Source organism: Thunnus albacares, chromosome 8 (assembly GCF_914725855.1).
Source record: "Thunnus albacares chromosome 8, fThuAlb1.1, whole genome shotgun sequence".
In the NCBI taxonomy this organism is placed as follows: Eukaryota; Metazoa; Chordata; class Actinopteri; order Scombriformes; family Scombridae; genus Thunnus; species Thunnus albacares.
The window spans coordinates 15310761-15336782 of record NC_058113.1 but is presented as its reverse complement, the minus strand read 5'-3'; the positions used below and the strand labels follow the sequence as shown (position 1 = coordinate 15336782).

The 26022-nt window shown below is 39.6% G+C and overlaps 1 protein-coding gene across 2 annotated transcripts in view; it reads left to right on the top strand.

Moving 5' to 3' along the window:
• ptprub (protein tyrosine phosphatase receptor type Ub) overlaps positions 1–26022 on the top strand; it is a 167749-nt gene that overhangs the window by 85249 nt on the left and 56478 nt on the right. For both annotated transcript variants that reach the window (XM_044358650.1, XM_044358652.1), the window contains exons 3-6: positions 2718–2989; positions 12962–13043; positions 20923–21038; positions 24523–24697. In XM_044358650.1, coding sequence (XP_044214585.1) covers positions 2718–2989; positions 12962–13043; positions 20923–21038; positions 24523–24697 — 645 coding nt within the window. The remainder of the gene's footprint in view (positions 1–2717; positions 2990–12961; positions 13044–20922; positions 21039–24522; positions 24698–26022) is intronic.

The window sequence follows — 26022 nt, the reverse complement described above, 5'->3', positions numbered from 1 at the left end:
CCTTTGATTCAAACATTTTCTTAAGAACCATGTTGTTGGCTTCACAAAGAGGCACGTCTTTGAAATTTTGCCAAATTGCATGAACTAATATTATGCATAATGCATTGTCCATATTGAATGGGATTATCTCACAGTATATCAGGATTACAGCACAGAATGTGTCCAGGACTTCCATTTAATTTGCCACAATGTTTAATTCATAGACGTTTTCATACAGCATATGCACTCACATATAGTACATTATTATATATATATGACTTCACCAATCTTTGATTTGAATCTCAAAGGAGGTTAAAGGGCAACAGAGTGACTGAAGTATGTATCCCCATGTGACATTAGAGCACCTTGCAGAGTCAATAGAAAGGTGTTAATTATGTCTATATATAAAATAAGGTTTCCACATCCAGGATGTAACCACCAGTGAGGATGGTAGGGGTGCAGCACTTCAGCCCTTGCTATTTATGAGTCCTTTGTGGGCCTGGAGGGTGCAGGAGAGGAGACTGATTCTGAAAGATCTAATTAAGCAAAGTGAAATGAGAGTGCAGAGATCCCTAGCCCAGGACAAGACACAAATCAGGGACTGTTGACAGTAGGCTGCGGGGCAACGGGCCCTTGCAGTAAAGGCCGCAATCTACCCTTCAGATAATGACCATCGCTACTTGTCTGTGGTCCTCTGTGATTAACTTTCTTTATAGCTTGAGGTTAAGGGTTGTGAATCTCAATCTCATTATGTAAAACATCAGCCTGTGAATTTAGGAGTTTTGTCTTATTTGCACTTAAAGAGGTAATTAGTGTTTTCTCAGTAGCTGGGCGGTGAAGAACCAGATGACTCCATCAGGTGTCTTATTTGGCAAGCAGTCCATAGAGTGACACACAAAAGCTATTTTTCTCCGTGCCTGAAGGACAAATAAGTTTTGCACTTATGACCTGTGGTACTTGTGTTTTTGTAGTCAGTTTTTTAGAAGGTGTGGAAACGTTGAGGACCAGAGTGTGTGTTCTTTTGTCAGGGATGTTTTCCAATTTAGAGGTGCAGACTATGTGGGATGTTAAGAATTCTTTCTATCTGGCAATTCAGCGTTCACATGCTATTACATCTGAGTGGAGAATAAATGTCTTCAGGACACCTGGCGCCAAGGCTGTGACTGTCTGGTCTCCTAGGATCATTTCTGACTGAGAACAGAAAGACCTTGGAGTACAAAGACAAGAGGCTTGATTATGTGAGTACACAGGAAGGTCTCCCAACATTGTTGTGCTAATCACGTTAGTGGGCACCGACTCAAGGCAGGACAGATGCTAGACAAAGGGCAATGGGGTTATGTTATCCTGATTAGAGGAGGCTTTGGGGGGGTTTGTGAATCTCGTTTCCTACCTAGGCGTCACCTTGCAGAGGGAAAACTGCCATTGGTTGTTTCTCTCGCAGTCTGGTGGATTTTTTCTATCTCACTCGTTCTCCGTGTCTCTCTAGACTATTCACAAGAACTACTGCCTCACCAGCACCGATTCTGTCTTTTTATTCAACACGGCACTTTTTGTGGTGTTATCAACTGTTACACACACAGCAGTGAGTTGCTGGAGAATACTTTCTTTTTTCTTTGTGTGGATTCTCCTTAATAAAAAATGGTTAAAAGCGGATTTGTTCTTTTTTGACATGTTTGCTTTGGTTCATATGAATGAGGTTAAGACAAATCCCTCAGTGGCTCATGCAAACCTCCACCAGTTATCTATGAATCTAGTAACAAGTCAAAAACTGTGCTTTAGACATATCACATTATAAAGACTGATTAAAGTAAACTATGCCCCATATATCTGCCCATTCAAGCTAACCAAAATGTGACAAAATTGCAGGTGCATACTTATGTTGGGTATAGATATTTTTCTCAGTAATTATTTTCCAATTTGAAATTTTTCTTAACTTAATAAGAATAGGAATTGGAACACAATTACTTATTTCATTTTCCAATTTAACTTGATTCAATGCTGTAGGCATTTTTATGGAGACTGGAAAGTGTCGGGGAGAAAAAAACAAATTAGCGCACACAATTTAATCATTTGTGCTCTCAAATTAATAATTTGTGCACATGAATTAGTTAATTTGTAAATTTTAGAGCAGGAACCCGTAGTTCCAACTTTTGAGGATGCCTTGTTAACCTGTACAGCTTTAGTATATGTTTCATTTAGGAATGGCTTTGTGTTTTCCTCCTATGTAGCATGAAGTACATTTGGTGCACGAATTATTGATGCATACAAAAATTTTTTTTTCTCCATGTAACCTCCCAGGCTCCGTACATTTTAGCTGTTGGTTAACTTTTTAAAATGCATGCTGCACTGCCACGACTTGTAGATGATGTCAGTTTATGATGCAGCCGGTGCAGAGGAAACACAATTTACTACATTTTCAGATTTAAAATGGCTGATACTTACCAGTTAAGATATACTTTCATTGTCTTCAAATCATCCTGACCTTTAGAACATTATCTATTTGGCTTAAATGTAACATACTGTATATGAAAATGGTCACAAACTGATAAAAAGTGATAGATAGATCCATCTATCTTGAGACAGAGAAAAGCTGAAAAATGCTACACAGTAAGGCTCTGTTGATTTGTTTTAGCCTCGAGGTGAATCTGGTGTTAATTACTTGCATTTGCAATTGAATTAACTGTGAGGGTGTCCTATAAAGTTAGAATACTATAAATAACTTCTTCTCCTCCTTTCAGGATCCTATATGTTGGTGAACTCCTCCCAACATGCCGTGGGTCATCGTGCTCAGCTGCTGCTGCAGACACTGAGTGAAAATGACACACACTGTGTCCAATTCAGCTACTTCCTGTACAGTCGCGATGGCCACAGTCCAGGGGCCCTACGGGCATATGTGCGAGTCAACGGTGGTCCACTCGGCAGCCCCGTGTGGAACACATCAGGGACTCATGGGAAGCAGTGGCATCAGGTGGAGTTGGCTGTCAGCACCTTCTGGCCTAATGAATACCAGGTACAAACTCAGATTTCTCTCTTAAATCAATTTCTTACATTTGATGATGTAACTGATGTTTCTTTTTACCTTATTCCCCTTCATCAGGCTTGTTGTGTTTTTACAAGCTAAGAGATTTCATTTTTATGATGAAGATCTGCAGACCCATCTTGTAAAGCTGAAAAATGATACACAGTAAGGCTCTGTTGATCACCACTCATTTTAGCCTCGAGGTGAATCTTGTGTTAATTACTTGCATTTGCAATTGAATTAACAGTGATTCCCTTGTGAATGTATCCAGCCTAACTAGGTCTTTACCCACTGGGCCCTGTTTACTCCCAACAATTTGCATTGCATGTTATTGCCTACTTACAGTATTCAAACACTGACTGGCATCTATCTGCTGTTGGTCTGTAGATGGCACAGTCAGGTGAGCACAAGGGATATCCATCTATTAATCCAATTTCTTTTTTCCTGCTAACTCTGCAGAGCTGTCAGAAAGCAATTAAGTTGAGTAGTGTGCATTTTATCAAGAACTGTCAATCCCCCCGACTTAATTAAATTCTATTCAGCCCTGCAAGATCTGACCTTCACTATATAAATAATAGTCCTTTGTACAAACAGGGGGCTAGATGTAGGGTGACACTGTTCTACCATTGAATGATCTGACAATGAGGTAAACTATCTTTGTTTGATAGAAAAACAACTTAGAGAGTTTTGTTGCTTTCCTTCAAAAGCATAATGAGCTTGATACTGACATAAAGTATTATAAGCTTTATTCTTAGTAAAGATAAATATTATTTTAAGATAAATAGGTATCCGTTATGCTTCCAGCTAATATTTGAACCCCTTGTCAATCATTTTAACCAAAATGATGATTATTTTGTTTAATTCAAAAGGACACAGTATCCCATATGTCTCAGCCACTATAGCACACTAGCAAAGTCTCATGGGATATTGTTGTGGAAGGAATAGTTCGACATTCTGGGAAATGTGCTTATTTGCTTTCTTGATGATATGATGATTTAGACAAGAGGATTCTTGCCACTCTTTTATCTGTACGTTAAATACATGAATCTAAATCCAGGAAACAGTATGCTTAACTTAGCATAAGACAGGAAGAAACAGCTGCAATGGTAAAACATACTAATTAAAACCTTATATATTGACTGAATGTAAAAACAAGTGGTGGTTTTACAAGGTATTATGTGCTGGACTATTTCTTGTCCTGGTGCAGTGACTTCCTGAATGTTTTCACTGTGAGGTCACCTGGCAGAGGTTTTCGTACTGTTTAAACATAGAAGATAATACGTGATATTTAATGAGATTTAGAGGATCTGGTAGGCAGATGTGTTTTACCTTTCGACAGAGTCAGGCGAGCTGTTTCCACATGCTTCCAGTCTTTATGATAAGCTAAACGGATCGGCTGCTGGCTTTAGCTTCATATCTACTTACAGACACAAGAGTGGTATTGAACTTGGCAAGAATGTGAATAAGTGTAATTTCCAAAATATTGAACTATTCCTTTAACTGTTGGCAAACTAATCCTCATTTTGTCTAGCAGATCTCTATTTAGATGACACACAGACAGGAAACCAAAGGAACATGTTTCCGATTTTTAGAAAGATCTTTGAAAGAAACCCTCTGTGAGGAAAACAAATTGCTTTACATATGCTTGTGAAACAGAGGCTACGGACTTTGGCTCTTAATTGGGCGTATTTTCAGTCACTACAAATCAATATACAAGAGTATTGCAACTATAGGTAGTAAGTATTGTCACTGCCATTCACACCTTCTCTTAGGCTATGCCCGTCATAAACAGGCTAGCAAGGACTCCTGTCATTGAAACTGTTCATCAGTTCAGTTTTACAACAAATAATGAGGTTTTCACTGTTGGATTATTTTCTTTTCATGGCATTTCCACTGTGAGTCATTACTTTTACAAAACCCTTATTAAATATATTAAATAGCTTTTGCTCTTATGCTGAATGTTTAAAAATGAGTGAGCTGAAAATGGTTGAGTGTCTTGCTAAAGAGCGCTTCACTGCTGATGGACACAGTTAGAGCTGAGCTGTGATCTCTCTGTTATAAAACAGACTCTCTAACCAGTATTCTGCTGTATCACCAGATCTGGACAGATAAGTCATGAATACAGTAATAACATGCATTATCCAGCCTTTTCTTTTCCTGTCTTTGATCAAGAACTATTAAATTTGCCTGTGTGCTTAGCTGGTCTGTTCTCCACGTCATCCCTTCCTCTTCCCCAGTGGAGATGCATACTTTCTTGTCTCACATTCCTGTAAGCATCCCAGTAAACACTGATGGCTCATAGGTGAGTCAGAATTTTGCTGTTGCTGCCAACAAGAGCCTCCAGTTAAGAGAAGGAGGCTTATAATGGGCTTATGAGGAGGAGTAGATGACTGGAGACAGGACAAACAGTACAGGAGAAAGAGATGGGGCTAACACTTAAATTAGTATTGAGAGTACAGCCTTTTAATAGAACAGCTTAAACTGCTAATGGCCTAGCTTTTGTCTCATGTGGAGGAAAACACAGCATTCAAATTAATTGGATTAAATTTTTTAATATTAGGGATTTGGTCACCAGGTACTGGCACTATGAGAGAAAATGTATCTAACTACAGCATGCAAGAAATTAAAGCAATGCTTTTTTTCTTCACTTCCTCCCACATATATCTTTAACTCAGATGACCTCACACTGCCTCTCAGTGTAAAGAAAGCTAAACAAACTGCTGCCGCAAAGTCACATATACCGCGGCTTACATTGCTCATCCCTCTGCAGTCAAAAACCTCATCATTGTGGAATAACAGAGGGTCTTGTCTTGCAACAAGTCGCTGCTCTCTGTTACAAAGAAAAAACAGAAAAAGGGTGAATGGGGAGGTGTGAGGCTGAATGTTTTTTTTAAAGTATCTTAATGCTAGCTATCCTCTGTTGTTAACCAGCAACAGTGCAATGAAAACAGATAGGTAAACACAAAAAAAAAAAAGGAGAAAAATGGGAACCAGCTGGAGCCTGGTTTGCTGCAGCACATTTCTCATGAAATTCAGCAGAGAATTTTAGCTCTAAAGCACGTTAGCTGCAGCTTGTGTGACTCTAAATACTAAAAGGTTTGGGTTTGGCTCCATAGCAAGTCTAATACAATCACTTTGGATTTTAAGTGATAGGCAGGCAGATTTACCCTGTCATTAAACTAGCAAAGCACTCTTTTGAAGCAGAGGTGGAGAATAGGCCCTTCTTATCATTGTCTCGGAGTAAAATAAATCCCAGGAGAATACACATTATTTTGGAGACAGTTTTCAAATCCGCAGGTCTTTCCGCCTTATTAGATTTCAGGTCATATTAGAGCTCGCAGTTCCTTGCCTACAGCACAGGGATACAAAATGTCAGCGCAGCAGCCTTTTGCACTGCACAGATACAGATGTGAGATAACGCTCAAGGTTGCTCATCTCACCATTTTGGGTGTAATGAAATACCCTGTTTACAGCATACACAGTCACTGTTTATGTCTTGTAAATGTCATTGTGGGATGTAATTAAAATCAGTCAGAGCAATTCTCTGATAATCACCAAAACTAAGAGGATTAATATGCTGAAAACCAAAATAACCCAGTCTTATGTGTTCACCTGCCTGGTGATTTGAAAAATTATTTTCTTGATTAGTTATAGCTTGAGTAGTTTTCAAGATTACATCATTCATACAGGACTTAATGTCTTTCTCTCAACATGTCCAGAGTTCACTTATGTTCTCTGATCAGGTTACCATTGATATTAATGTCAGGGGGTGACAAGGATTACACACACCACTTCCTCCTATCAGAGTTGTGAAATTGGGATTTTGAGTTCAATGGATTTTGGTGTGGAAATCTAAGGGAGTAAGATCACCTTGAGATGTCTCGATTGAAGATCTTGTGTGTCTGGTGTACACTTCCATATTTCTCTCTGCCTCGTATTGGTAGAAGTGTTTGCAATACCAGGAGAACCTTGTTATCAAATATTAAAGATGTTATCCAGCCCTCCAAGACTGCCAACTAGAGCTGGAGACATGTCCCCCTCCCCTCTTTACTGTCTCTCACTTGCAACAACCTTCCTCAAACTGGCTTTTCTTGTGTTTCTTTCCTCCTTTCCACATGTTGATATTACTTGTATTATTTATCCCCACTTAGTTATTCGTCACTGTAAAATCCACGGTCTGCTTTTTTTCAGCCATAGATAATATGAAGCTTCAGCCCCTGTTAGCTTGAGTCTTTGTCTAGTTACTATCTATAGTTTTGTTGCTAGTTGTGTCCCAGCAACAAACCCACATAAGACTATCAAGGTGTAACATAACAAGGGATTTTGCACTAAAAAGATTATAGGCCCTATCTTACGCCCGGCGCAAAGTGGCACCAAGCTCAATGCAAGTGTCTTTGCTATTTTAAGACCAACGCTGTTGTCATTTTCCCGTCCAGCGCCCACGTTGTTTATTTAGCAAATGCACTTGCGCCCATGGGTGTGTTGGTCTTAAAATGAGGCGTAGTCAGGCGCATTGTTGGTGCATTGCTATCTTGAGGAAGCAGAGAGCGATTGCACTATTGATCAACAAAAACCTGGTCTGAAGTCAATGGCGCAGTGTTTCACTGTTATTATAAGGGCGAATTATCAAGATAGTAATATGCGCCTACATAGGCGGGTGCACAACATGTACACGTCCACTTGTTACACACATAGGACGCGCAGCAATGTGTCAAATAAAAGGATTACAATGTGAAAGATTATTATTGTGTACATCAACATATTTAAAAAATACATGTCATAATGCTTAGTCATAATATTTATCAAAATTAACTAATCGCAGTAATGATGGATAAAATTGTCTAATTATTTGACCAAATCGTGGAATTACATGTAGGTATTTAAACAGACGGACAATAACAGATCAGACTGCTGCCAGCAGCAGGATCAGCACCTTGGAGAGCTGATCAAGTCCTGATAATTGTGTTAATGATTCTTTACATGATTAAAATGAATGATTTAATTTCTGAACAATATTTAACAAATATTCTTTAACATTTTTTAGAGTACAGTGATCAGGTTTCCATACTTTCAGCAATTAAAACCCTGCTGATCTGACCTGTTACTCCATGACTGAACAAAATGATTTTAAAGAAACCAAAGCTGTAATTAAAAAAAATAAACCTTTTCAAAAACCAAACGTTAATACATTCTAAACAAATGAATGAACAGGACCTGAAACTGCTGGTCTGGGGCCACAGGAGGGTCCAGAAGCAGCAGGGACCAGTTAGCTCGTCATGGATCGTGCACTTTCACTTCGTGCACAAGCAGATCCGTTTCCTCTGCAGAGAGGCGCTCCTTCTTATTACTTGGCAAATGTGGCATTATAATAGCAATCCGCAAGGTAAAAGCGCACCCGGCTTTTAAAGGGAATGAGAGATGACACTCTGATTGGTTTATTGCATGTTGCGCCAAAAACACATCCATGATTAATTAGGAGACTATGGACAACCCCTTTGAACCATGCGCCTTGTGAATCAACCATTTTTTCCGCCGTTAAAATAGCAAAAGTGGATTTGGAAACACCCTAAATGCACATGTGCCTGCTAGTAAACAGGGTTGCTGTGTGATAACTTTCCAGAGTTGTAAAACCCACTCTGTGAGTACTACAATTAACCGCTGTGCAGTGTTTTTCTGACCAGTCTTTAAATGCAATAATCTGTTACTCCAACTGGACTTGCTGGATTGTAATTCATTGTCTCACTGACACTTTAAACAACATGCCCACACCAACACAGCCCCTTAATGTTTAACACAGGCCTACTTTCAGTCTTAATGCAGCTGAGGAGTTCCTGTACATTGCTGAACAACAAGAAAAGTCGAAAAATGAAAAGCAGCAGCTTAATGAGAATCGGAATACAGTACTTACATACATTAGATGAGACAAGCATTCCTGTTTGCTGCAGTGCAAAGTGCAGTTACCTCTCATGGCCACATGGAGCCATCTTTAATGTTAATGCACATTTCATATGGTTTTCATATGTTTACATGAGGTATTGGCTATGTTATTATTTTAATGTTTATGCAAACAAAAAGTGCATAACGTTAGTGCTGCTAATTTTATTTGTGGTTTTCAATATAAAACTTGGTGAAATGATTTCGGTGTGTATCAGTACTTTTTGAACATTTTCAGCATATTTTAACAATACTGCGATAATACTGATAACTGTGATAATTTCAGTCACTATAATAGTGATATGAAATTTTCATACTGTTTCATCTCCATTCTCTATACATCTAGCCTCTTTAGCTCTTAAACAAGACCACCTATTTCATGATTTTTCCCAAGTTGGCGAGTGAGAGGCACGTCAAAGACTTGTAAATGAGAAAGCACCTGTTTCAGCTTTGTCTTATAGTATCTACTACTTTTCCATGTACAGCCTGCTGACAGTCCTCCAAGCTGAGCCCATGGTTTTGGAAAAGGGTTTCATGAAATAGAGCAAATTGAAATTCCTTACACTTAGACAATATTCTCAGACACAGACAGCTGTCCTTTGGCATTTTCCACCTTAGCAGATTTACTTTGCATGTGACCTTTTGTCTGTGAATATTTAGGGTGTTATTTATCTACGACTGCGTCTAGTGGCGAGTGAAAGCCCTTGGTTTCTAATGCTGTCTCCTGACTGGAGTGTAGAAGGTAGAAGCTGGTTTATAGGGCCAGATAAATCCTGTCTTGATTTGTATACATTACAACTGCCTCTAAGAGCCAATAATATAGATAATGTAATATGTTCTCGTGATGTGCATTTTATATCAGTCGTAAATCACTGCCTGCCACACTTTTATTTTTTTCTTCAGAAGATGATTCCTGCATTTTTATCTTTTGAAAGTAAAGTAACCACTCATTAGAATAAAGCACATATGGAAAGTTTCATTGGGAAAGTGGCTTTCAATAAAAATCTGGAACGGTTGTTTATTGAAACAAATGCTAATGCTATCCTAATGGCCAAGAAGACTGAGGATTAACAAGCAATCAATCTTTTATTGAGTGCTTTAGCTTAGCAGAGAGTAATAACACCTTCAATTAGACTTTAAAGACATTTTTCTTTCTTTTCCTTGTAAACCATTAAGCCCAATCAGTGTTTCTGGCTAATTTTGATGTTGATGTAATGGCATGGCAGTATGTGCTTAAAAAGCTAATTCAGGTCCACGTATTGAAGCATATTGTGCTATATTCATCGCTATAAATATTGCTTGTTTAAACAGGTGCACTGATGGAGGGTGGAGAGAAGTAAGCAAGAAAAAAATAAATGGAGGGCAAAAGAAAGACAATGAGAAAATGAAAGATAGAAAGAATGAAGTGAGAGAAGATGATCCTGTGCACACTTTTAAGATAATAGACCACCTGAAAAAATGGGAAAAATAGGACATGAGGAATACAGGAAATGTTAATATCCTTTTTAAAAAGCAGTGGCAGGTTCCAGCTCAGGTTCCAGCACCATCTTGGAACAAACAGGAAAATTGACTCTGGCAGGAGATTAGCCTTAGTGTTCCTCTCAGAATCAGAGGAGAGTTGCCAGCTATAGCCAGAGCAGGGTCACTCTCAAGCTCTGACACCCAGCGCCCAAGACCTTTCCTCCTGCCTTCCCTTTCACCTCCCCTCTCTACTTCACCTTTCCTTCTGTCAGCTTCTAGCCTCCCCTCTCTCCTCCCCGCATGCCTGGCTTTCTGTGTCTCATTTTGTCTGGAGTTTTGCAGCTGACCCCAATCTCTTCACATCCCATCACAATGTGTCTGTGTAGGTGCCTTTGGGGGGTCATGCATGGCCAGGGTTGTTGTTCACAGCAATTGTTGCTGTAATCTTCCTTTCTAAGTCCGGAGAGGTGGACTATCTCTGTCCTGCTGACTGTGGAAGGATGGAATTTGGGCCAGAGGTCCTGGAGATGTTGTTGTGCTTCTTAAATTACATGTGCAAACACAAGCGGATTCTAGTGTTGATGATCAAAGTGTCAAATTGGATTGGGTTTTGAACTAAACTATCTAAAATGTGTCCCCAGCAAAAAACAAAACAAAACAAAACAAAACAGCAACAACAACAACAACAACAAGAAAAAACAACACAAAAACTGTTATATCGAAACTTGGCATTTAATGTCTGTCCGTATTTTTAGTCTTGCTCACTTAATTTTTGATGAGATATTTCATGATTTAAATAATGTTGCTAATTGTAGCCTACTTCATGTGGGCAAAGTTCTTGTACGACTGCTTTTTGTTAAGACAAATTTAAAGGCTGATGCTTTGGAGAAGTTTGGCTTTGCTTTTAAAAAAGCAAAAGGGTTTTGCAGAAAAACATCAAACTGAGGTGTTGGGAACTATTGTTTTAATATGATACCATAAGCACAGGTATCATATTGGTACTGGTATCAAAAATTTACCCTAATGTCATGATTTGGCTGTACAACACAGAAAATAATTGATTAGAAGGTACTATTGTCTATCTTGATGTAATTTAGTAATATGAGTGATGCATTTGAAAGGTTTGGCTTTTTTTGATAAAAAGAAAATGTTTTTTGTAGCAAAACTCAAAGTTCACTTACTAGCTTTTTCTGGAGCTTCATTGGTAGATGAATTGGTAGATTTGATAGATAATTTTTTAAAAATCCATCTACTGACGAAGACTGAGATGTGGTCGAAATCTTCAGAAAAAGACAATAAGTGGAATCCGTACAAAAATCAAAAGGTTGTTTTTACACCTCAGTTTTTGTTCAGATTAAACAAAAGGTGGATTTTGTTACCTTTGGACAGAGCCAGGCTAGATGTTTGCCCTTGTTTCCAGTCTTTGTGCTAAGCTAAACTAATCAGCTGCTGAGGATAGTTTCACATTTAGCGTACAGACATGAAAGAACTCTGCATTTAACTCTTGTCAAGAAACCAAGTGTATGTCCCATAATGTCACACTATTCATTTATTTTTTGTCAAACTGCTGTATCCAAGGTCGAGAATGAACTTGAATGCTCAAACAAAAAAGTTGTTTTAGTATCAGCACTGATGCAGAAAATGCCCAGCCCTAGTGTGATGTCACAACAACAAAAATCATTGGAGAGGGAACTACAAGCCATCTTAATATGACTTTGAGAAGAATGAGCTCCAATCTTGCATAACACATTTCAGCCACAGCTGTGTGTAAACACAGACATTAGACACACACTCATAAAGTAGTTTGGAAGATATAAGATAGTTTAAGTGTGTGTGTGTGTGTGTGTGTGTGGCAGCCTCAGTAAAAATCAAGACCCAGTGATAGGAACCATGTTGTAATCATTTGGTCAGAGGATTATGAGAAACAATAACTCAAAGCTGGCCTTCGATCAAACGAGTGGATGAAAGACTGTCCTTGGTGCTGCGAAAACAAACATCACCCCTGTCTCTCATAACTCTCTCACTATTATTGAGGATGGTGATTTGATATTGATTAGGTTTCATGAGAGCCCACCACTCATCCAGCTTATTGTTCCATAGGATAGTATGGAGGTCTGTCCTCCCTTGAGTCTCATGGCCCTGTGCAAGCTGTTTTATCTGCTGTTATGGCTTCACAGCAGCCTGCGCCCAGAATGTAGAATGGCTCATGACTCAAGCACCACACTGTGTGCTTCCTGATAAAGCTATTATTTCTCTTGGCCCCACGGACTGAGGCAAAACTTATCCATCTCTCTATTTTTATGCTTCTGTTTTTCTCTTATTGTCTTTCTGCAAGCTTTTGTTTTGGGTCAGCAGATGTCAACGATGTGGTAATGGGGTTGTTTGTAATTAATGCGTCTGTCACTGAAAGGGGACAAGAGCAATAGAATTCACTCAGCCCTCAGTGTTCTTCTGAAAATTGCTCTTTCACTTCAGCTTTGAGTGCATTAGGTTAGTCACATGTGTATACTTTAGATACTCTGGTTATGAATTAAATCTGCTCATAATATATTCACTTCACTTCTGCAGGTACTGATCGAGGCAACAGTTTCCAGGGAGCGGCGGGGCTACATTGCCATAGATGACATCATGGTGCTCAACTATCCCTGCTGTAAGTGCCACTTTTGACAATGAATTGCAATTACAGAAGGTGCTGATGGAGGAAAAAAAAGATTTAGTGGTTTGAGAAAAAATGTATTTCAAAGCAGCATGAAACATAAATAGAATGAGGGGAAGAGCAATGGCTGATTGACCTTTTATATTAGTACTGCAGGTTGTCCTGAGGCATCCTGCGACAACAGGAGTGCTATTAAAACACTGTGATACCCAAATGCCAATGCTCTCTTCCACCCGAAAACACACCCGCCTCCAGCCTAGTTTGACAGCCAAAAATGTTTGTTAATCAGGGAAATCTCAGACACTCTGTCTTATGACTCTTACGCTTTCATGATCTCTGGCCTGACTGGAAGTGTAGTGTAGCTTTTTGTCATAAGTCACTCTGTACACAGGGGTTTTTCCATCAGGTACAAAGAGCACTACATTTCAAAGCCTCTATGAAAATGCCTTCTCTTCAGGGCTTGTTTTTTGCAACCAATGGCTCCCTGCAGCGGAGGGCTTTTTGTGTCAGTGATGGAAAAGTAAGGGTAGCAGTTTGGTGTGTTGTCAGCCCCGGAGGACCCCGTGTAAAACATATTCACTAAGACCCCTGAGCTTAATACCTGGACAAAGTCTTTCAGTGTCACTTACACACTCGCTGTACAACCCACTGCTGAACACAAGGGCTCTTGTCAGCTCATAGCACATTTAACACCCGTGGTTCACACTGCTTTCAAGTGACTTATATAACTGACACAAGCTTGAAGGATATTTTTCTCTCAAGGGGATTCAGCGTTATCTCCCCATTAATATTTATATATCCCCCGTTGTTAACACAGGAGTGTTTGGATCCTAGTTGAGATGGACTTTCCAGGGATGTCATGTTACAGAGGATACCACCAGTGATTTCATTAGATGAACACCGGCTGTGAGTTTGGTTCATGCCCCTACTGTATGTATACTCAGTCAGCCACCCTGTTTCTCCCTGAGACAGCAGATGGCATCTTCTGAATGCTCCCACTGTGGCTATTAAATAATTAAGACTCTCATCAAGACCTGAGCGTGCCTTATGATGTGGCACATGGCCAGCCTCCATTCCTTGCCAGCAAACAGTGCGAGGGAAGGAGTAAGAAAGCAAAGGGAAGTGTCGCATAGTAAAAAAATAAATAAAATAAAAGTTCAACAAGTTCTTTTTTGTGAATTCTGGTTAAAGCTTGGTTGACATTTCTGTTGTATTCTCCCGAGTCGTAGTCTTTGACTCTGGAGCCAGTGTTGCAGTCCAATGAAATATTTATCATGTTAAAGAGTCCTGAGGATAAGATCTGACACATTTAGCTGTATAACACCGTTGTTCTTGCCAACAGTAGGGTCTGTTTTTTCTCTATTCACACTCATTTCGGTGTTTGTTTCTGTTTGGCTTTCAGGCACGAATTATGAATTAACCTTAGGAGGGAGAGTCCCTCAAAGGATACAAATGCAAGCACTCTCCCCTACTACTTACTGTACACAAACAGGATCAACAAATTGTCATCTTACCCCTCTGCTAGATAGCAAAACAGTGTTGTGCAAAACCAAGCAGGAGATGAGTGAGACCCAAACATTTGCCTCTCCCTAATGCTTCAGCTTCACTGTTGCTCTGCCATCTCTCCCTGTCAGTCATCTGGAGTGACATGTTGACGTGTCCTTCCCCATTTCTCAGAGATGGCAGGCAGTGCTGCCGGGGTTTACCCAGTGATTTGGCTCTACAGGGGTCTGGTTCTCACTGCTCTATTGTTAATCACGGTGAGAGGTATGGGCAGAAATATGTGTCATTAGAAACTGAATTGGAATCATTTATATTTGAATTTGAATTACTCAATTTGAATAATTGCATTAAAAAACTGAATTTGAAGCACATAACTTGAATTTGCATTGAAAAACTGAGCCTGGGAATTCCAGTGTAGTGATCAATGGATTAGGAAATGATTTTTGGGGCTCCTGCAATAACCTTTAAAAAATCATACTCTAGGCACAGCTTTGTACTTTTTTGGTGTAACTTTTACCCAGTACTTTAACTTCAACTTCTTGCTGACCAAAATGCCTGCAAAAGCCAAAACTGGGAGCACTTCATCTGTACAACCACAGTGGCCTGCTCTACACGCCGCATCCCCGCTTCGTAGCGACTCCTCCGGGACTCTGCGACAGAGCTGCTGTACCAACAGGTGGTACAGCCTCCTCCGATTTCAAGGCCGACCTGCTGTCTTCCCTTTGCAATGAGATGGTGGTTATTTTCAAGACTAAGCTTCAAGTGGCCTTGAGCGAGAACTTATCATTCATCAAGACAGAGCTACAGGCAGTGAAATCAGAGTTATCTGTCAGTATTATGAAGATCCAGTCCAATGTACATGCTCTGAAGAATACCGTAGGTGATCTTGAGGCAAGATCACGGTGCAACAATATAAGGATGGTGGGAATTCCCAAGGATTTACCCAACTCCTCCACTGCAGCGGCTATCTCTACTCTGCTCAAGGAGGCTTTTAAGCTTGAGAAAGAGCCCTTCATGGACCACGCTCATTGTACTCTCCAGCCAAAGCCGAAACATGGTGAGCACCATTGCCCCATAATTGCTCGACTACATTATCATATGGACTGTTTTGATATCCTGTGGTGAGTTTGAGCCCAACAATGGGTCAAGATTGGGGACATGGTCATTCTGTCTTTCCCGATCTCACCGCGAAGATGGCCCACACTCGAGCTGGCTTTATTGACATCCGGTGCCAGCTCCATGAAATTTGGACTGCTGTACCCGGCGCACCTCAGTGTTACACATAACAGTGTTGAGAAGGAGTTTAAATCACCAGAAGATGCCAGAGCATTCATTAGGACACTGAGCAAGTAAGAGAACTGAGAAAGAAATATGCTGATGATGTCACATTACCTCTCATTTAGTATAGACAATTATTAATTCTTTACTCCATACACAGTGTGTGGTTTACTTTACCTCTTTATATACAGTCTGAGGTTTTTACTTTTACCTCTATATACGGTCTGTGGTTTTTACTTTTACGTGGATTTGTTGATTTGTGCCTTGCTGTTCATCATTAAGTTTGCAGGGGCCCAAACCTAAGCCTAACTATTACCATTAGGTAAAAAGCCGTAAGCATGTATGATAGGTATCTGCCTCCCTGTGGAGTTAGCCCTGGGTTCTCCATCGTTTGGGAATAGGGTCGATGCCAGTCCTATGGGGGGAGGGGACTTGGTTGTTTGGTATTCGGACTGTTCTGTCAGCTAGTGGTTTATGTTGGTTTTCCCTTTTTGTTATCTTTTCTTTCCCTCCTTTTTCGAGGGGTAGAGGTGGGGCTCCATGTTCATTCCACATATTGACTCTTCTGTGAGGTTTGTGAGCTGGAATATTTAATGTATGGGGCGCCCAATTAAGAGATCAAGGATATTTGCTCATTTGAAACTACTCAAAGCTGACCTAGTGTTTCTGCAGGAAACCTATATGTATACCAAGGACCAGGTCAGACTAAAATGCCCCTAGGTTTCTGAGGTGTTTCACTCAAATTTCAACTAAGGCCAGAGGGGTTTTCAGCTTCCAAAGTTATGTCCAATAAAAATGGCAGATACTTAATCTTCTCTGACACACTATCTCATGTTCCCATTTTATTAGTTAATATATATTCCCCCAGTTTTGATTACCCATACATTATGAATAAGCTGTTTGAATGTCTCCCTTTGTTAAATAACAACCTCTTTATATTTGGAGAGGACATGAATTGCGTAATTGACCCCAATCTAGACCTAATCTAGCCCTAATCCACGAACCTTGACCGCCATTGTCAGTTTCTGATTTCATGTCCCAGAATAGTTGCATTGATCCTTGGAGATTCTACAACCCCCACATCAAGGAATATGCCTTCTTTTCACAGATGCATCAGTCTTTCTCTTGGATTTATTATCATTTCATTGATGTCAGACTGATGTCCAAAGTGATGACCATTAATTACTATCCTACTGTTATTTATGACCATGCCCCTCTTTCTTTAGATATTCAGTTTTTCCCACAACTCCAGTATCATGGAGGTTCAATACCTTGCTTTACTCAGATGATAAATTCAATAAATTTATTGCTGCCTCAATTGATGACTTTATTGCTAGTAATCAGAATGAGACTGAACCGGTCTCTTGCTCACTGCTGTGGGAATCACTAAAAGCGTATCTACACGGTCAAATTATCTCCTACTCTGCACTTTTGAATAAAACCTGTAAAGCCAAAATGCAAAAGCTCTCTATTAACATTAGAAAATTGAGCCAACAACTTGCTGCTTGCTTCTCCCCCAGTTTACTTAAAGGCTGTGTTGATTTGCAGACTGAATTCGATCTCATCACAACTACTGATGCAGAGTGCCTTTTTTTATGTTTGTGCTCCACATACTAACAGCATGGCGGTAAGGCAAGCCGACTCCTGGCTCACTAACTACATCGCCAAGCAGCCTCACATATGATCCCTCAGATAAAAGATTGACTAGGCACATTGCATAGGGACTCTACCACCATTAACTGTCTTTTGCTCTTTTTATTCTTCATGTAAGTTTGAATCTCCATCTGACACCACTGAAATGAATTCTTGGTCTCAATGTCCGTGTGATAAACCCAGATGTTGTTAAAGAACTCGATTCACCATTAACTGTAGAGGAAATCACCCTTGCTATGAAAAGTATGCAAAATAATAAAGCTCCTGGCCCCGACGGATTTCCAGTTGAATTTTTAAAAGATTTCAGGCTAAACTGGCCCCACTATTGCATAAGAAATCACTGCAGCATGGATCTCTCTCTCCTACTTTAAGACAAGCCTTCATAAGTCTGCTTCTAAAAAAAGACAAGGACCCAAATCTCTGCCGCTCTTACAGACCTCTCTCCTTAAAAAATGTGGATGCTAAGATCCTTGCTAAGGCTCTTGTCCATCCGCTTGGAAAATATTCTCCCAACTATTGTTTCAGATGAACAAACTGGATTTATAAAGGGGCACCAGCTGTGCTATAATGTCAGTACCCTCTTAAATATTCTATTTACTCTAAAACTACAACAACAACCCCCAAAATAGTTATCTCAGTTGAGGCTGAAAAAGAGTTTGACAAGGTTGAATTAGACTACTTCCTTACTGTACTAAGTAAATTTGGGCTGGGAAATGTATTTATTTCGTGGATATACATACATCCCCACAAGCTAGTATGGGGCATTCAGTCCAGTTTTTTTCACTTTATGTGATGGCATGTGACAGGGATGTACTTTATCCACCTTATTGTTTGCACTACCAATAGAGCCCTTGTCAATCTTTCTGAGGTCCTCTTCCATTTTTACTTGGATATCACAATGAGCATGGAATTTAAGCTATCACTTTACGTTGATGATTTACTGTTGTATGTCTCAGACCCAAACCATTCTGTACCAGCAATTTTATCCATCCTTCAAAGATTCGGGTCATTGTCAGCTTATAAAATAAATATCTCCTAGAGTGAATGCTATCCTATCAATGCCCCGGCATTACAACTTAAACAGTCTGATATCCCTTTTAAATTGAGCCCCTCTGGCTTGAAGTACCTGGGGATCAATGTAACCAGAATGTTTACCTCCCTTTTTCTACCAATCCCCTTTAGTGTCCAAAATTAAATCTGACCTTCAAAGTTGGGGAAGTTTACCTCTGACATTGATTGAAGAATTAAAATTGACTCTTTGCATAAATTCCTGTTTCTGTTCCAATGTCTCCCCCTATTCCTGTCAAAACGTTTTTTTAAGACAATTGATCAAGCTACTTCTGGCTTTTTATGGTGTGGAAAGGCACCCGGAATCTGTAAATCAGTACTTCAGAGATGCAAATTCATTGCAGGATTGTCTCTGCCAATTTCCAACTTAACTGTTGGGCAGCATCCATCCACAAAATTTTGTTTTGGTTTAAATCAACGGATCTGCCATGGTGTAAGTTGAGGCGCAGTCATGTGTGTTATCTTCCCTAATGGCTCACTTGCCTCTTCTATTCCAACCAACCCTTCTGGCTTTACAAATAATCAAGTGGTAAGTTCCACTCTCAAAATCTGGTGCCAATTTAGCAGGCATTTAAAATTTATTTCAACATCTACTTTAGCTCCTTCACTGAGGAAAAATTTATTTCAACTTACATTTACAGACTCCACCTTCTTTGCATGGCATGATAAAGGCCTAAAAGTTTTTGAAGACCTGTATCAGGGTGGTATTTTTGCATAGCTTTGCAGAACTATCAAGCAAATTTAATCTCCCATCCTCTAATCTCTTTCAATACTTTCAAATTGACACTGCATTAAATCTTTGTTTCCAGCTTTTCCCTCCTCACCTCCGAGTCCACTGTAGGACGAGTTTCTTAGCTCTGATCCCCTTCAAAAGTCACTCATTTTGAAGGTTTATCACAAACTCCTGTCTTATGACAGTTTACCAGCTACCAAATTCAAGGCTGCCTGAAAGCATGAACTGGGTTTGAACCTGGAGGATGACTGGTGAGATGTTGCTCTTAACAAAATTCACATGCTCAGTTTGTGCTCGTCTCACACTCATACAGTTGAAGGTACTGTTGAGGATTCATTTTTCTAAAGCTGGGTTGTGACAATTTTTTTTTCTTTGATCCATTGAGATGCACAGTACTTTGATTATACATTGTTGTTATGTTCCTATGATCTGTGATTGTCATTGTTAGGCTGATATAGTTTCCTCTTCTCATGCGCCATACTTTTTAATAAAGATATTAATAATAAAAAAAAGAAAACTGAATCTGAATAGCATAATTTGAAATTGAATTTATTAGTTTGGCACTGAATTCCAATAAACTTGAAACTGAATGTAATATTATGAAATTGAATTCAGTTGTTCTGAAACTGTATTTGAACCTCACTGATCCTCCAAACTAATAAATTCAATTTCAAATTATACTATTCAGATTCAATTTTTCAATGCAGTTATTCAAGTTAAACAATGCAAATTCAAATTATGTGATTCAAATTCAGTTTTTTAATGCAATTATTTAAATTGAGCAATTAAAATTCAAATATAAATGATTCAAATTCAGTTTCTAGTGACACATATTTCTGCCCATAGAGAAGGCTACTCCCACACACTGACTCATTGGCAGCTCCGCACAGCATATTGGGACATTATTAGTCAAAATGTGGAGGACTGATGCTTGCTCTGTGGCTTTTCTTCTGCAGACTCATTCCCACATTCTGCTCATCTATAGATTGCCTCTAATCTGATGTTGTCTATTAGCAAGTTATTTTGGTAATGGACACTGAGTGACCCCTCTAAACATACATTTACACACTAATACACACTTTGCTACATATTTTCATCTCATTAAAAAAAATCCAATACTTTTGTTCCATATTTTAATTGTATTGATGGACTATATCCACACAACTACTGTTGTCTTATGGAGGTTCTGGAAATGGAAACCAATGACTCAGATCCCTCACTGTTATTACAAATACACAAACATGCACAAAAGCTAAAAGTTACATGCATCATTATGACCTAAGTGCAATCTTATCTTGAATTGTTATTCATTAACTTTCATGAAAACAACTCACAGTGAATTGAATATGAATGAATTGAAGTCCTCAAGTTAAAAGCCATTTCAAACTGAACATGTATGAATGCTTCATGTCCTTGGTGAATGATATGCAGTTAATAATGATCAAACACTGGACAAAGCTAGTCGTTCTCTTAAGCAGAAATGACTGAAATCCTGTTTATATTTTTGAAAAAAAAGAAAAAAACCCAACAAAAAGCCTTCTGTCACATGTACTGTAGCTGACTGGTATTGTGCATGGCTGAAAGGTAATGGAGTCTTTTGATCTCACTGTGTTTCTCTCTCCCTGTCTGTCTCTTTAGATAAGGCGCCGCACTTCTCCAGGCTAGGCGATGAGGAGGTCAATGCTGGGCAAAATGCCACTTTCCAGTGTGTTGCTGCTGGAAGGGCATCAGAGGCTGAGAACTTCCTGCTGGAGGTCAGTGGTTTAATGGTGTTTATAGTTAGAGGAACCTGTGTCTCTGACTTAGATGTGTGATTTTTTCTCCAAAATAAGGCCTTCACATTTTATTTTTTTACCAAAACAGTCAACAGTACACAGTACAACAGAAAAACAAGTTGTGGTTGTTTTCACACTTGTATGGACCCTTCCTTTATATTTTAGGGGCCCTTAAGGTAAATCATTAAGTTAACAGCTTCATTACAAATCACGTTGTATAACTGAACTCTACATACACAACTGCATGTGTAAGTAGACGGAGTTACCATAAATAACCACAGCTACAAAGTTTTCTTTGTTTTTTAATCATTAAATGCCCCAGATGTCTTTGTGTTTAAATAAAGATTGTAGACAACGCTCTAATTCTGTGAAGGCCATGAAGGCCTGGAAGCCTCCTCTCTTCACTGCCTTTGAAAAGTGACATTGCTTATACAGTAGGATCATAGTGTTCTTAACTTTCTTTACCACCTCCTGTTTTTCTTCAAATCATGCAATGTGTTTTAGTTATCTGTCTTTTCATCTAGAATGGTTTGCTCTGTGAAGGTCAGATAGACCATACAGTCCTTACCTCTGGTGGGAATAGCCCTGTGGTCTTTATGTAGCCCTGATAAAAGCGCTGTAAACGTCATTGTGCTGAAGGGCTCCATTCTTTTTTCATCTCACTCTGCAATTACTGCGCAGCCACATTCACTTCTTTTGCCAACATCTTACCACCCACCACAGCCAGTGTTAATCATGGTTGACCTTAGGCAAACAGACTGTATTGTTTGACACTGGGATATCTGTGATTTATGTAATTGAAGTGTCCTCATTCCCACCTCTCTGAGCACTTTATCAAACTACCCATTTGGTCACAACACAAGGATGAAGACAAATGCTTTGGGTAATTAGCTGGCATAACCATACAGGCGCCTGCTGTAATGAGAGCTCCAGGCCTCTGGAATGTTATTTCCCTGCCTCTCCTCTACCTCTTCCTGTCCTCCTCACCGTCTCATTGTCTGTTCTGTCTGTTCCACATGTGTGTTTTCTCCATATGAACTCACATCATTGTTGTTTTCTGTTGTTGTGCCCTTTCGTGTTCATTGTGTCTGCCGTACCAGCTGCAGCACAGTCTTGGCTGCACAGGCCTGCCAGATTAACAGATCGTTTTGTCATTTCTTCGCCAATTAGTTACAGCCAGATTGTTTACGTAACATGAAGTGATCTCACGTTTATTTGATTTATCCTGATTTCCCTTGCCTCTGTTCCATAATCCACACAGAAGGTAGCGAAAAGGAGATATTAGAGATGCAGTGAGGCTGCAGGAGTGTATGACCGAGAGTTTTTTCTGCAGTCTCAAGATTTGTTGCCTGCTTAACCCTGATCAGCGGGTGTGTGTTTATGTGTTTGTTTTTGCAAAGGCTCGGCCAGAGCTTTGTGTGGCCTGTGGGTTTTTAAGGCCCCAAATCACAAGAGAAGCAGGGATGGCCTAGCATAACCCAAAGGTCTCCTTGTTAATCCCAGCATGTTCACATACATTGGATTCTGTTATAACTGGCAGATCAAGTATCAGGATTCATGTCCACCATTTCACACAAAGAGAATGGCCTGAAAACATGAGAAAAAAATGTCATATTCAGTGTATTTTGTTGAGACTATGCGGACTTGACGGATGCTAGTGGTTTTAATGGTGTGGAACAATGTGAGATATGCCTCTTACGGTGCAACAGCAAGGTGCATCATGCAACGTTCATTCATTCTCCCTTTTTTTCTCACTTCCTGTTCTAACTCCTAAACTTTTGTTTATCTTCTTTCTCAGGTGCTTCATGCTAAAACATGCAGTTGTGTCATAGCTTTTCCTACTGTATTACACCCAAACACAAAGTCTACATCCTGCTATTCATCCAGCTTATGTACTAAACTGATTAAACCTTAATGCATTTAAGCCCATCGGCCTCCTAATTCTAATGGCTGAGCAGTTAAATGTTTTGGTTCAATAACCTTGCACACCGAGGACAAGTGAGGTTTTAGATGTGCTGCATCAAGGGACGACGATTATGACATGTAATATCCCCATAATCACTATTATTTTAACAAGATTTCATTTGTTTTTATTAAAGCATGTCTGATTCATATTGTGATGTCATATTGTGTGATTAAATCAGAGAGATGGTCCTGCCATTCTAATTAAATGGCACACAATTGGACAGTCCTCCTTTTTAATCACAGAGCTCTAATAAGAACTGACCCAGATAGCAATAATTTAAGTGTGTTTTGTTACAGTATTAGTTTAGTGTCTTGGGAGTTCACTGGGCAATAACTGCATATGAGGGCTAGGTAATACTGTAGGTAATGAGTGCTCGGGTGCGTGTGTGTGTGTGTGTGTGTGTGTGTGTGTGTTTATGGGAGATGTGGGCGGTGGGTGTAAGTGGATGTTTTAAATAGCAAATACATCAATATATACAACATACTAAATTATTACTTTAACATTGATTTAATTAACATAATACAGTACAAAAACAATAAAAAGGAAGGACGGAAGGGAAAGAAAAAAGACAAGAATGAAATAAAAATCTTTAATAACAATACAAATAAAAATTGTTATTGACTCTATTGTCAGCATAACATGAAAAAGCCACACTAACTATACAAACATGCAGTGATCTTTCATGGAAGATCCACGCTCTTAACATAAATCACAAGCAGGTTTAACATCTCTGATTTTTAATAACCATTATCCCATACTACAATTTTGCAGTTAATGAATGTAGTCATACTTTGAAAGAGGGTTACGCAGAAGTCTAAAAGTCCTCAGAACTCAGAACACTAATTTTATATATAAAGCATGGTTTACTGTTGTTGCTGTAGTGAGAACGTCTCAACCTCTGAAAATGGTTGTATAATGTTTTCTGTGGCTCTGAAAGGCTCAGCTGGGGCTGGAAGAATACACATTTTTCACAGGAAGCCTTCATTTCAAAGTGGGAGCATGGAATTTGAAAGACACGCATTTACCAGCAAAAAAGGTCTAACAAAGAGACTATATCGAGTTGCATATGGGAAATGTAGAATCCAAGGTTTCAGGAGCTTGACTCAAGTTAAGGACTTAAGGTCAGGGCATTTTGGCCTCTGCTTCATTGATTTTGACCATTTGTTTTTTTAATTTGTCTCCAAAATTTATGGAAGTGCAATAATAAATACCTGGAGTACCACTTTAAAAATGATCGTGTGCTTGTATTTAATTTACTGCACATACCAGTACACAAGACAGCTATAATTTTGTGGGTAGTAGTAGCCTATTTTTGTGTATTTAGCTATTGCACGTGATTCACTGCTTGAGATGACATGTACCTGTGTGTGTGTGTGTGTGTGTGAGTGTGTGTATGTGTGTGTGTGTGTGTGTGAGAGAGACAGACAGAGAGAGAGAGAGAGAGGGAGATGATAACCCATGCTGTCTTCTCTGACCCTGTCTTTTCCTGCTTTTCAGAGACACAATGGGGACATTTTAACAACGGCGTCGGTCAAGCACCTGAGTCACCGGCGCTTTGTGGTATCTTTCCAGCTAGACAATGTCCAGCGAGTGGATCAAGACCTTTACCGCTGTGTCACCCAGTCCCCCAAGGGCTCTGGGGTTTCAAACTTTGCTGAACTCGTCGTCAAAGGTAAAGCTCTGTTTTCCTTGTCCCTTAAAGGACCAGTGTGTAAGATTTAGGGGGATATTCATATAGAACTGTATATCTCCATTAATGTATAATCATGGCCACTGTAGGTTCTCCTACAAGCTTGGAAGAGGAGGGTGAGGGAGGGGGGGTTATCAGTTGGTTGCAATCTTCAACGACATCACTTGACACCACTAAATCCTACAGACTGCACCTTTAATGTACTTTTTCTGTCTTTCTTCCCCTACTATTTCTGTCATCCCAACCATCTGTTTCTATGATAATGTATGATTTTCTGCTCCTTTTGGTGACAGTTGATCACTGCGTGTGATTCAAAGGAGAATTAAAAATGAAATTGATCATGACAAATGGTGATAGTCACTAGTGTGAACACATTTCAAATTACCCATAGGACAACATTTGAGCATGATGGTGGAAATCATAGACAGCTCTTGCAAATTGATTTCCACAAAACTTCTTAATCGCAAATTGTATGGCGCGCGACACACATGAAAGCTCTTTGGACGGCGCGTACAATCTTCCTGACATGTTGTTTTTCTGAGCTGGAATTGTCAAACATGCTGCCATACTCAGCTCTTCAGCTCTCTGTCAAAAAGCTGTTCACTTGACTTGGACTCCTGCAGCCCCTGTCATATCATGTACCACAGATGGTGACCTTACTCCCATTACTCACTCCAACCCCACAGCCTGACACCACTTTGACAGCATAGTAATGATATGGCTGTAGGGTGGTTTGATGGCATAACAATCTCCAGCCCACAGCAAAGGGAAAGATGAGAATGAGAAATAAGGAAGAGCAAGATTCTCATTGTCCTTGTCCTCTACTGTAATGTATGCTGCTCATATTAATACTTTTTACAAGACTCATGCAAGGGCAAAAGAAAAGAAGATTGCAGAAAGTGTTTTCTTTTGTTAAGGCACAAAGTTAATCCCTTCCATAGATGTAGAAGTATCGATTAGGAGGAGTATTGTGATACAGACTGATTGGTACTTAATGCAATGGAGCTCTTTTGCCAAATTGCTAATAAACCCTTTTACCAGCAGCTGCCAGTAAACCAGGAGTCAGTGAATGCTCTGACAGAAGGCCATGAAATCCCATTTATTGTACTCATACTCTCAGCAAATAAGTATTATTGTGTTCATGCGGTAGTGGCGTTCCTTACTTTTTATAATCAGGACAAAGACGTTATTTTTGGCACAGCTCATTCTCTGCCATGAGTAGATGATGTGATGGCAGTCATATTCGAGTCAACTGGCTGTAACTCTGCAATCTATTTCACAGGAGCTGACAGCGAGTCCTTAACAAG